A 12,925-nucleotide genomic window follows, 5' to 3' on the forward strand; every position below is an offset into this window, starting at 1 on the left:
ACCGTCGATGAAATTACATAGAACCCCCTGAAGGGATCAGTCCAGCCTGATTTGCTAGGTCATGTACTTTTACACTGTAGCACTAGCAACCAGACATGTTTCAGCATTATGAGTCTTTCAGTGAGATCTAGAGACTAATGGGCCTATTTTTGTATAGCTGCTAAAACATTTCATCATGCTTTATCGTCAACGCTGTTTGCTTAGCTGGCAATGCATGCTGTTACTACTTGCCGCTGATTTGGAATTGCATTTCCCTCTGAACCTACTAACCCACTTGCCCTTCCTGCTCCTCCAAATTAACCAACACCACTACACTAGACCGTGGGCTAGCCACACTCCACATAAATGCACCAAGAATCAATTCAATGGTCACACCCCACCATCTCTCCGAGATTCTGGAAACACACAGAGCGCAAACCACCCACCACATAGTCCATAAAACTATCAATGGTACAAGTACACTCAAGACACCAGATAATCATACAGCAACAGCCACCCACGACTTTGGATTTCTTATTGTTATTGTTATTTGTTATTGTTATTTTGCACTTATATAGCGCCTTATATACCATTGGTATGGTCTGAAGGCGCTTGTAGGTTGAACGCCCTTGGGAACCGAAGTTCAGATCAGTAGAGAGAGTAGGGAGAGTCAAAAGGTGCGTGTGAGCACCGGGTATGTGTGCAGCTCGTGCGGTACTCGTGTAATAGCTGCTTCTTAGCGGTAGGTGTGGTGGTTGAGAGATCAGGAGAATGTGTTCGTTCTGGCAGGATTTATCCGGAACGGATGTGGCTGCGTTAGGCCTGAGGAAAACGCCTGGCTGGGGGTGTGGAACCAGCAGTGATTACATAGAATGATGTGGAGTAAGCGGCGGAATGTTGGTATGAGAACAGTTATACCGAATGGTGTCATAGTATCTCTGTGTTCTAGTTGAGTGGTGATGTAAGTGGTGATGTAAGGAGAGAGTAAGCATGGTGGTGTGGTATGGTCGGTTATATGCTCTTTCACTGAGCACACTTCTAATTGCAACTTTCTCAGAGAGGGTACTGGGTGTATTTCTAAATACAGTTTTCCACATGCCAACATTCACAATTCTGTCTAAGTGTGGACATGCTAACATTCACAATTATATCCAGGTGCGGACAATGCTAACATTCACAATTCTATCGAAAACTGGAAACTTGAGAATCCATGCTAACAATCATGTTTCTGTCTAGACTTGGCGCGGGCTCGTCTTTGTGGTTCACTCGTGGTATGGTTAGCATTATACTGCAGGCAGTGTTTGATGTCCCACCATTAATAGGTTTGGGCTTGTGGTCACATCTCTCTAATAATGCATGGTGCAGGTCTGTAGCAGTCTAGGCGATTGATAGGTAAGTTAGAGTGGCAGGAACTTTCTGGAGTAGAGTGATTGCTCTACTCCCCACCCATGCCACACTCACGGTTTTTGTTGGTGTCAGTTGGGTGCTGGCTTCCTTGGCGTCCCCTGCGGACACCTGCAGACACTTTCTGGAGCCGCCTCTGTTGGAGCCGCCCTTGGCCTCGGGGCCCTTGGCTGCCGGGCAGAGGGCTGCCCTGGGAGGACAAGTGATGAAGGGCTCACGGCCCAATCAGAGCGGGGATGGGCGGGTTGGGAGGCGGGAATCAGGAAGAGGGTGCGGGTGGGAGAGGGACGCTCGGAGGGCCTGGGGGCCCAGTTGGCGCCCGAAAAATGGGCGGCGTGCCCGGATGGGCTTCCTCACCTCGCGCCGGCTGCCTGCAGTGAATGCAGGGGCCGGTGCGAGGAGGGTCGCTAGACCCTTTCAACCTGGGCTCACGGCCCAATCAGAGCGGGGATGGGCGGGTTGGGAGGCGGGAATCAGTAAGAGGGTGCGGGTGGGAGAGGGACGCTCGGAGGGCCTGGGGGCCCAGTTGGCGCCCGAAAAATGGGCGGCGTGCCCGGATGGGCTTCCTCACCTCGCGCCGGCTGCCTGCAGTGAATGCAGGGGCCGGTGCGAGGAGGGTCGCTAGACCCTTTCAACCTGGGCTCACGGCCCAATCAGAGCGGGGATGGGCGGGTTGGGAGGCGGGAATCAGGAAGAGGGTGCGGGTGGGAGAGGGACGCTCGGAGGGCCTGGGGGCCCAGTTGGCGCCCGAAAAATGGGCGGCGTGCCCGGATGGGCTTCCTCACCTCGCGCCGGCTGCCTGCAGTGAATGCAGGGGCCGGTGCGAGGAGGGTCGCTAGACCCTTTCAACCTGGGCTCACGGCCCAATCAGAGCGGGGATGGGCGGGTTGGGAGGCGGGAATCAGGAAGAGGGTGCGGGTGGGAGAGGGACGCTCGGAGGGCCTGGGGGCCCAGTTGGCGCCCGAAAAATGGGCGGCGTGCCCGGATGGGCTTCCTCACCTCGCGCCGGCTGCCTGCAGTGAATGCAGGGGCCGGTGCGAGGAGGGTCGCTAGACCCTTTCAACCTGGGCTCACGGCCCAATCAGAGCGGGGATGGGCGGGTTGGGAGGCGGGAATCAGGAAGAGGGTGCGGGTGGGAGAGGGACGCTCGGAGGGCCTGGGGGCCCAGTTGGCGCCCGAAAAATGGGCGGCGTGCCCGGATGGGCTTCCTCACCTCGCGCCGGCTGCCTGCAGTGAATGCAGGGGCCGGTGCGAGGAGGGTCGCTAGACCCTTTCAACCTGGGCTCACGGCCCAATCAGAGCGGGGATGGGCGGGTTGGGAGGCGGGAATCAGGAAGAGGGTGCGGGTGGGAGAGGGACGCTCGGAGGGCCTGGGGGCCCAGTTGGCGCCCGAAAAATGGGCGGCGTGCCCGGATGGGCTTCCTCACCTCGCGCCGGCTGCCTGCAGTGAATGCAGGGGCCGGTGCGAGGAGGGTCGCTAGACCCTTTCAACCTGGGCTCACGGCCCAATCAGAGCGGGGATGGGCGGGTTGGGAGGCGGGAATCAGGAAGAGGGTGCGGGTGGGAGAGGGACGCTCGGAGGGCCTGGGGGCCCAGTTGGCGCCCGAAAAATGGGCGGCGTGCCCGGATGGGCTTCCTCGCGCCGGCTGCCTGCAGTGAATGCAGGGGCCGGTGCGAGGAGGGTCGCTAGACCCTTTCAACCTGGGCTCACGGCCCAATCAGAGCGGGGATGGGCGGGTTGGGAGGCGGGAATCAGGAAGAGGGTGCGGGTGGGAGAGGGACGCTCGGAGGGCCTGGGGGCCCAGTTGGCGCCCGAAAAATGGGCGGCGTGCCCGGATGGGCTTCCTCACCTCGCGCCGGCTGCCTGCAGTGAATGCAGGGGCCGGTGCGAGGAGGGTCGCTAGACCCTTTCAACCTGGGCTCACGGCCCAATCAGAGCGGGGATGGGCGGGTTGGGAGGCGGAAATCAGGAAGAGGGTGCGGGTGGGAGAGGGACGCTCGGAGGGCCTGGGGGCCCAGTTGGCGCCCGAAAAATGGGCGGCGTGCCCGGATGGGCTTCCTCACCTCGCGCCGGCTGCCTGCAGTGAATGCCTTACAGAATACATTCTAACCAGTACGCACAACCACAACCCACCTCCACATCACACGACACACTGGCACACACCTGAGGCACACTGTGTCTCACCAGAGGCGTAGACCGGGTATGGCCTGAGGTGCAGGGCCCACCCAAAATCTGTAAATGCCCACTGTGTCGCCTGAGCAGCAGGGTTCACTCTCCGGGATATCTGTGTGTTGAGCAAATGAGTCGGAGAACGAACCCTGCTGCATGCATGTCAGGAACCAGGGAGCTATCTCTGCTTCCTGGTTTCTGTCTGTGCAGGAGCTGGAGGCCTAAGGAGCAGCTGAAGAGGCAGTGGTGTGTTGAGTCTGGAGGGAAACGGGTAATGGAAGGAAAAGTGTTTGTTTCTGTGTATGCGTGTGTGCGAGGATTGTATCTAGGTATGACTGCATGTGTGCATGCTTGCAAGGGTGTGTGCAAGTGTGTGTATGTACATATGTATGTTTGTGAGGGGGTGTCTAAGTGCATTCGTGTGAATTAATGCAGTGTGAATGGTGTACATTGGTGCAAGAACATGTGTGATTGAGAATGCAGTGTGAATGCTCTGGGTGCTTGTGTGAATGACAGAGAAACTGTATGGGTATGCGACTGGTCGATGAATGTGCAAGTTTGTGTCTATATGTGTCTGTGTATGTAGGTATGTGTGGGTGTCTGTGTATGCAAGGCTGGTTCCCGGTGAGGGTCATTGGACCATGAACAATTTTTAACAGGGCATGGCATGTTTATCGGGTGTTTATGGGTGCAACAAAGCTAAATTTAGTGTTATTGTTTGAAGGAGAGGGTCGTGTAGGGGGGAGGTACTACGCTATGAAAATGCATTGAAAACATCTTCTGTGCATTGTTGGTGACTTGGCTCTTCTAATGAATCCCCCTTGAATGGTTTAGGCTCCCTATCTATGCCTTGTCACTCCTGTGCATTTAGAACAAATACACGTCTCTCTGCAAGCTCCCCTTAATGTGGGCCCTACTACACTAGCTCCAGGCCCCACTTGTTAAGCAATCTTGGCTACGACTGTGTCTCACCCATACGGTTACAACGCACAGGCCTCCAGTACCACGCCCACATACAAAATACAGACGCCAGTTGCTCCTTGTTTTGAACCTATCCTGTCATCCTATCCTCACTAACTGTCCCCACGCCCCCTTGCTGAGACACGCGAGCAACCGGAGAATGCCCGTGGGTGGTAGCGGTGCATAGTATAAATCAACATAACATAACTCCATCTGTGGATGGTAATTGAGTGCAGCGATTGTGGTAATTGCCAAATTGTATTGAGCTCTCGTTCATGATCCTTAGAATAGTCAGACCATCTCGCCCCTAGCCCTTCTGTCTCTCGCCCCTCGCCCTTGTCTCTCACCCTTCGCCCTTGCTTGTCTCTCACGCCTTCCCCCCCCCCCCCCCTTCATTCTCCCTCTCTGCCACTATTCCTCTCCCAGGCCTTCTGTCATTTACCTCTTCTTTGCCTTAAAGCATCTGTCCACGCCCGTGCTCCTCCCCTTTTTGGCCACTCCCCTACACCTGAGTCGACAGGTGTTGCGATCATCGAAGCGCCCCTTTCTGCCCCTCCCTCTCGTCTGCAGAACCATTTGACTTCCTCATCCCGGCCGCAAGTGTATCTCCCTTATCAACAGGCTAGGCTGCGTCACACTCACAGGCGCTTTTTCTTTCGGTTTTGTAATGAGTAGCACCAGTGTAGTTTCATCCTTGCCCACAGGTTCCTCGGTACGCTGTCGTAGTGTCACCGAAGGCCCCCGAGGTGATAAGGTGGGACGACTCGACGGAGAGCGGTAAACCATTTAGTTGCCGAACAATGAGTTTGGCCCCGAGGTCCTTGGCCACGCCAAATACAGCACACGTGAGTGCGACCCCAAACTTATCCCCTCCCGTTTGCGTTTGTTAGTTGAACCTTTAGGGTCACCCAGGTCGTTGGGGCTATCCTCAGTTGAATTGGAGAATACGTTTGTGTTGTAATAGTGTAGATTTTTCGTTATGTCGCTACATACCTTGCTGGCTGTTCGGATCCGTGGAATTGGTGGCGTGATGCGACAACTGACACCGCTCACTGCAGTGTTACCAAATCCCTGTGTGTGGGTGGAGGGGTGCAACAAGGAGTTTGCAGCGTATAGTTTAACTTGGCGTTGATGGGGTTAGTGTGTGGTATTTTATTGTACTTATGCAAGAGAAAGGGGAGCCGGTTCGTTCAGGAACACTGGACCTAAGCAAAGCAGTGGTCGGACGAATTACTTTTACGGCATTTAACGGGTTGAACGGCGGCAGTGCAGTGCATCTGGAGACGAGCGGTCACCCCGAAATTGACCAGTAGAGGCAAAATACTGATCTTAAGTGGCACCCTTTGCGGCTGCCTTCTGTAAAGTTTCTCTTTTGTATGCCGGGGTTGGACCCCAAACCAAAGATGCACATTATATACGTTTACATTTCGTTAATAATTTTGCTGTTTATGTGCAACGGTTGTATTACCCGAGGCACAAAAAAAAAATGTACATTTCTTTACATTTGTGCCATTGAGAATGAGGCAAGAGAGCTGGGTCAGGTATGATCTGTTGTATAGGAGCAGTCTTTCATCCTCACATCAGGGGATGGGCATCTCTAGTGGCGGTGAGTCGGGAGGTTAAAGGCAAGCCGTAAATGCAAACAGCCTGGTTAGGGGCAGCCTGTGAGTAGAAATGAATGCAAAGAGGAGGCATTTGAAGAGGGATTGGTACGTGGAGAACCATTCCACATGGTGGTGGTGGTGGACAGAGGAAGGAGGTTGTAAAGAATGCAATTTGCATAGCTAGGAATTTTGTTAAAGGGGAGCACGAGCAGAGGTGAAGGCCCATGAGGAGACGAGAGCTATAGTCGAGAAGACTGAGGAGATGGGTTAACTGAATTGCTAGCGCTTGTGATCACTTGGCTGTACATTGTGGTAAATCAGACACAGGAAACTGATAGACCTGGTTGAACAAGTTTTATTAAAGAAAAGGCAGCCTCAACTAGCTCAATAGCCATGATGGGTTTCCCTAACTTTAAAGAAAACGCACTGGTGCTTTGCCCGGTGGTGAAGTCCTTCTGGGTTAGGGTAAGAGACAAGATGGTGGTTGGGAGAAACCATACCGGACTGCCACAAGCTGATCCTGCTGAATGTGTGGAGAGACACAGGCTTTACTGCCAGGGATAAATCATTGTTTCGGATGCCTCTAACGCTATGGAAAAAGAGGTTGGCTAAGGAATGGGGAACCCCTGCACAACCTGGATTCCAACCATAGCTCGAGGAAATGTATTGCGGCACAGAGCTGCAAAAAAGGGTATACAGTGTAAGAGTGTGTCAACATCATTTTTAAGATGGAAAACCTGACCTGTGTTTGCAAATGTTTACATGTTACTGTCACGATATATTATGCAGCACAAGCAAGTCAGGGACCTTTTTCCCCTGCAATGGGTGTGCGCACAATTAAACTGCTTTTTATTTTTACAATCCCCAAATGGTTTTTAATGAGACCTCCAACCCGTCTTGCACTCAACCTCCACCAGTACCCTTTGTCCCAATAGACCAGGTACCAGGCCGTTGTGTTGTCAATTAATACTTTATTAATTTATTATTGTGATATCAAATTAGAACAAATAGAGGACAGCAGCCACTATTGATGTGGTAACACAAATGCACAGACCTCTAGAAAGTAACCAGGTTAAGAGATCCTGTGATGCCACTCTTATCTTGTTTCATGAAAAGCAATGCAAAACAATTCCACTCAAATGATTGCAGGAAGGTTAAACACTCCCCCCTGCGGCAATGGAAACATGGGTTTTCAATGATTTAATACCACTGCTATGGGACAGCACACAAGGTAACTTCGGGCTGCTTACACTAGGAGACAAATAGGGCTTCAAAACCGACTAGCTAGTACACATAGGTAATTTGTTTTTAATACAAGCAAAACATGACAAAACAAATAAAAATAAAAAGGAATGCAATCCAAAATCCGGGATCAGGGTACAGTAGGCGAAGAGAAATAAACTAGGAAAAACGGGTTTAAACGGGTGAAGTGACATTTTTAGAAAAATGGAAATCACACTAGCTCTTGCCGGGGCTGGGTAGGTCAGACAAGCTCCCAACAATGAAAAACGAAGGAAATGCAATTCAAAATCTCCGCGAAGGATAGAGTAGGGAAAACGATTATTAAAAGTATGAAAGAAATAATTAGAAAAACGAAAATCGAAATCACCCTAATTCTTGCTGAGGCTGCAAATGTCACACACGGTACAACCAATGGGGAAACTCACATAGGAGCTCGGTTTTTAGTTAAGATGAGAAAGGCACATAACAGGGAGACTTTGGGCAAAGGAATTACTCGCAATAACAAAATCGGTTTGGATTCAAAATGCCTGATGCAAATGGGAACTTGTTCTTAAATGCACAATTTAACAAATGAAAGAATTGGTTTTCAGCTCTTAATGAAAGTGCTTCTTGGGAAATACTTTATATTTATAATGACCCGCAAGACGCAGGTAAGGGAGAGGAAGTTTTGAATGCAACCTTTCCCTATCCCGTGAAATAAGGTGGGAATGAATTGATTTAATAAGTCAAATATACTAAGGATCTACACACACACTGGAAATTCTTAAATGGGAAATGGTGAAATGCACGCACATACAACTGATTCTTCCACAGGAAAATAGCTTAACTATGCAGGCAAAGGACTTTTCAGAGGGAAAAAGGACTATAATCAACAGGCAAACAAGGGATGGTTTTGTTCCATAGGAAAAATGACTTAAATGCACAGGTGAACAAAGGATGTGTCATTGGGAGAATAACCACAATGCACAAACAAAATACTTTTCAATAGAAAATGACAGAATTCCACAAACAGATAAAATAGGAAATGTTTCCATGGGGGAATCTCTAGGGTAGTGCTTAAGAAGATGAGACTAGTTTAATCTATGGCTGGGGAGATCTATACTTACAAGAGGAAAATGGCTTTATGGACCTCAAGGGGGACCAGGGCTTTGCTGTAGGGACCATCAAGGGGTCAGTTAAGGCCTCTCTCTCTGTCCTCCAAATCAGCTAGGGGAGGATCCCCCATTTATCATATGACTGAGACAGGGTGTTGGATCTGGATTTTGTACATGGAAATCTCACATTTTGACAAATGCCCTTTCTCATCAGATTCTGCCACATATGGCAGCATGTTTGGACACTATATTTGTGAATCGCGTTATGGTTTTTCCTAATTTGCTCCCCAACGATACTCATGACAAATCTGGCATTCGGTGGGCAGGATATTTATTACCTTTTTTATGTTGCCTCAATTTTTCATATTTCTCAGTCACACCAGGAATGCCCCATAATATTTTCCTAAATAACTTGGTTTGTGTTGGGGCCACAAAATTGTTTTCAACCCACCAGAAGCATCCCATTAACAGTTTTTCATAAATCCGCACATGGATATTGTACAATTAATATTTCCAAAGTTATTGCAAGAACGGCATATCTCCAATTCTGTGCAATGGCTTGTGAAACCCCTCATTATCCAGCCCCCCCGCCCCTTTGGGATCTGGTTTCTTTGCTCTGATGTCTCTCTCTGAGATTCATGGCCAGGAATTGAAACTTACTAGCAATGAATTCCCCTTCACCTTTCCTTCAGCTGAAATCACCTTTTTAGCTTGCATTTTATTTTGACATGAACTCTGAAATGCAACCCATTAATATATTGAATTATCACTGCAATGTTGTTTCCTGCATACAATGGTTACATGTGAGCAACATGATTACACTTTTCAAGACTTCGGTGCACATCTGGTTTTTCAAAGTGTTACTTAAGGCAAAACCGAAATGTCTTTTGTTATCCAAGCCGTGGAAAAGGCCTTCATTTGACAGCAGCTTTTTAACCCAGTTCAGGCTCCTAACATGACAGAAACCAACTCTTTTGTTAAAAACTTTGCACATGTTTTGAGGAGCATGTATTTAACTGAAAAGGAAAAACGACCTTTGAAAGCTATTATTTTGATCAAAGTACAAAACTGCATTCTGCAGTGCAAACGTGCACACAAATTAACACACTGGATGACGCCGTGTTTGCCAATATGGTCTCAGCTTTTCCAGACCTTTTTGCAAAGTATCATGAGGTCTTCCCCTCAAGTGTGGCAAGGAACATTTTCAGGCATTCCCAGAATTAGATGCCTAAATGTGCTCCTTTTTGATTAGGCATTTCAGGGCCTGATTGCCATGTGGCTTCACAGTTGGCCTTTAATTATGGGGAGACCCTCATACTGACTCCGGCTTTTCGTTATGGTATTCAGGGTTATTTCACCCCACATTACTTGTGAAGAAAATCAATAAACACTTTCATAAAAAAAACAGGTGCTGGTCAGGATGGCTCACAAAAATGCTGTCCACCGTCCAAACCTATCATTTGCTCTATCCCTAAAATTATTAAACTGAACAACATAATCTTCACCTAATCAGGCTCAGCCCTCCTGAGCTGTCTGGCCTCTCAAGCTATCTGATTCTCTGGTTGCTGTCACCCCCTTGTGGGCTACATCAGTGTCTCACCGCCCTGATCCACATCTTCCAATCTTCTGAGTGCACCTGTTGTGCTGCAGCTGTGCTATATGGGCGGGGGGGGGTGGTTAGAGGGGGGGTGCTTCTCTGTTGGCTGCAGAACTGTGACTCCAACCTCTTCGTGGTCGGTCTCCTCTTTCAGTTCCCTCTGCTTACGACCGAAAGGACTTAGGCATCGGGACGACTGGATGCTGATGTGCTACTTCTGGCGGTGACTCGCGTCCCCCTCGGTCCGGCGGGTTATCCCTACTCTATCTTTCCGCCTGCCCAACCATGGCAGTGTTCTGCAGGTTCCATGTTTCCTTTGGCCAAATGTTGGGAAGGAGACCAGTGATTTCCTTCATTCCCAAACGCTTTAGAATTAGGCAAGACACCTGTTCACTGTTTTCTAAGCACTACAAGAGTCCAGGGGTGAGGAGGGTCCCTAAATAAAGATAGTTAGGATTGAAATATAAGGTGCAAATATTTAGATGGATATATTTTTAAAACTGTTAAATTGTAGTTGGCTTTGCTCAAAGCACATAGTGAATGCAGCCTGTGCTAAAAATAGACTACAGGCTGGCGGAGCACACAGTGGCTGAGCAGCTGTCCCTGTCCACCACAAGCCAATGGAGACTAAAAAAGATTCAGGGCGATTTACAGATTACTATGGGAAAACAGGTTTTTTTTGTAGAAATTATTTGACCAGATTAAATATAATTTTGTTGCGTGAAGTGCTGATTGAATGGTGGGAAGATGTCTATGTATGAATGTTTATAACATAGCAAATGATGCTAAGTAAGAGCTACAATGTATTCCTGCTTAGGCAGCAGTATGTTATAGCAGGATTGGTCTAAATGTAAACCTGGCCATGCAACACCGGAGACTGCAGCATCCCATGTATGGCCAAAAGAACAGTTTTGGATGAGCTCTGCCGGTATCCAGGGACTTAGTTGATGAGTATAAAGGCGCCTGCTTGCCATTAAGTCTGCAGTAGCCAGCCAAGGAAGACAGAATGCTGGTCGGAATTGCAGAGTCCTCTGCTATTTGCCCCAATCCTCATATTTGTTAAGATTAAAGTTTGTTATCTCTTGCAAGATAGACTTGTGGCCTTAATTCCCTAGAGTGGTGCATTTACTCTGGTTTGAGCGTGATCAGGGGGTACCCCAATGTTTTTATGGGGTACAAGTATGGCCTACCTTTCACATCACATTAGTTGGTCAGATAGCACAGCGAGCTGAGCACTCGTTGCTGACATCTGTGCATAGCCTGCTGATGCAGGTTCGAATCCCTGCAGGGCCAATTCCTCCTTTCATCTTTCCAAGGTCGTTACATTGAGTACCACACAGTGGGGTGATAATATCTACTGTTATTTCAGAGCTAACATACCTCCGGATGAGTAGTGCTATATACAAACTAGATATTATTCTTTACGTGGTCCTCCCTCCAGGCTCCTCCTGGAAGGGAGACGTCCCTTGTGCACTCCAGCACAGGTTTCTGTGTTGCACCATAAGGCTGGTTCTCTCCACTTCTGCATGGGTCTGTTCTTTTAAGTTCCTTCCTGGAACGATCGAGGTGACACCATTGGTGGTGTTGGACATTAACAGAACTGAGTCAGAAACCAAGCCAATCACCTTTTTAAAGGGTTAGTTATGGTTTTGTTTAATCCCTATATAGCCAACAAATACTTGGTACACTGAGTTAATGGGAGGCATGGTAACTACTTTACTTGGGGATTTCTTGTCCCCTAAGGGGATCGGGAGGTCGCCCCAATGAGATCCTGCTTGCCCTGTCCCCTAAGGGGTGTTAAACAGAGCAAGCTTTCTTCCCTTGTCCCAAAGGGGGTGGCTCCCCCTTGGGCAGAAGGAACGAATTTCACTAGATTCGTCATAACTTTCTCTGTTTTTTAGATGTCGGTTGGGGATTGGTGGGAGGCCATGGTATCACAGCTCTTTACGGTCTATGATTTGCTCACTTACTCATTGGTGTTTGTGACCTGATGATCCTGTGGTGAAGCGGACTTGCAGACACACTGGTCATTGTGCCTGTCATTTGTTAGCAAATTACTTGCTATTGGTAGATGGTAATGTAGTGGCATTGTGATGATTGCCATGAGTGTTTATTCGAGAATCTGTATCGGTTAGAGTTGGGAGCATGCCAATGTTTGTCAGTCATGCCCTCTGTTTATATATGAATACTTTTGGATAGATGTCATGTAACATCACATTACAGCAATCATTGATGCCCAGGTATTATTGTAGGATACCTTAGAATCAGTGTGGGTGATATGACTGGTCACAGTTGCTCTCTGAATTCATGTGGATGTTGAATAGCAGATTCCTTGCTGTTGATGGATGGAGGGCGCCTCGTCATAGCCCTCATTTGTGAACGCTGTGTTTTGCTGGGTTGCCACGATACATGAAAAGAAAGTACTATGACAGCCAGAGCCACAAAATTGCCATAGCTGCTTGCTGTTTTGAAGTTAATATCTTGATGTTGGTGCAGATGGTGACATCGTATTGAGCAGTAATGTCTGTAATGAATTTCTTGGCATTGGTGGCACAGTTGTCATTTGTGCCTGCTGGCTGTTTAGTAATATCTTGACATTGGGGTTGTGACCTGATAAAACAGTTGTAATGGCTTGGTGGGTACAACGTGATAAGGTCATTGTTGCTAAAAGCTTGGCAATTTATCTTGACATTGGTTGCTGTGACCTTGTTTTATTTTGCTGTTAATCTTTGACCATAGTTTTAAGAAGACCCCCCCCCCCCCCTGATGTTCATGGGGCTGCTGCAATAACAGTGCGTCCATTGAGGCCCATGGTTCCACGAAGATGGCTTGGAAGGGTAATCGCTCGCCTTTGGTATCTTCTGTGCAACATGCA

General features: G+C 48.7%; 1 protein-coding gene across 6 annotated transcripts in view; it reads left to right on the forward strand.

The window, feature by feature from the left end:
* SBNO2 (strawberry notch homolog 2) overlaps positions 1-12,925 on the forward strand; it is a 1,228,831-nt gene that overhangs the window by 400,704 nt on the left and 815,202 nt on the right. The window contains exon 1 of one of the 6 annotated variants that reach the window (XM_069647307.1): positions 5,250-5,358. The exons of the other annotated variants lie outside the window; for them this stretch is intronic. Within the exon in view, the coding sequence (XP_069503408.1) occupies positions 5,314-5,358 (45 nt within the window). The 5' untranslated portion in view covers positions 5,250-5,313. Of the gene's footprint in view, positions 1-5,249; positions 5,359-12,925 lie in introns of those variants that run through there. 6 annotated transcript variants of the gene reach the window in all.

This window comes from Ambystoma mexicanum, chromosome 1p, assembly GCF_040938575.1.
Source record: "Ambystoma mexicanum isolate Mex_15411 chromosome 1p, UKY_AmexF1_1, whole genome shotgun sequence".
NCBI lineage: Eukaryota > Metazoa > Chordata > Amphibia > Caudata > Ambystomatidae > Ambystoma > Ambystoma mexicanum.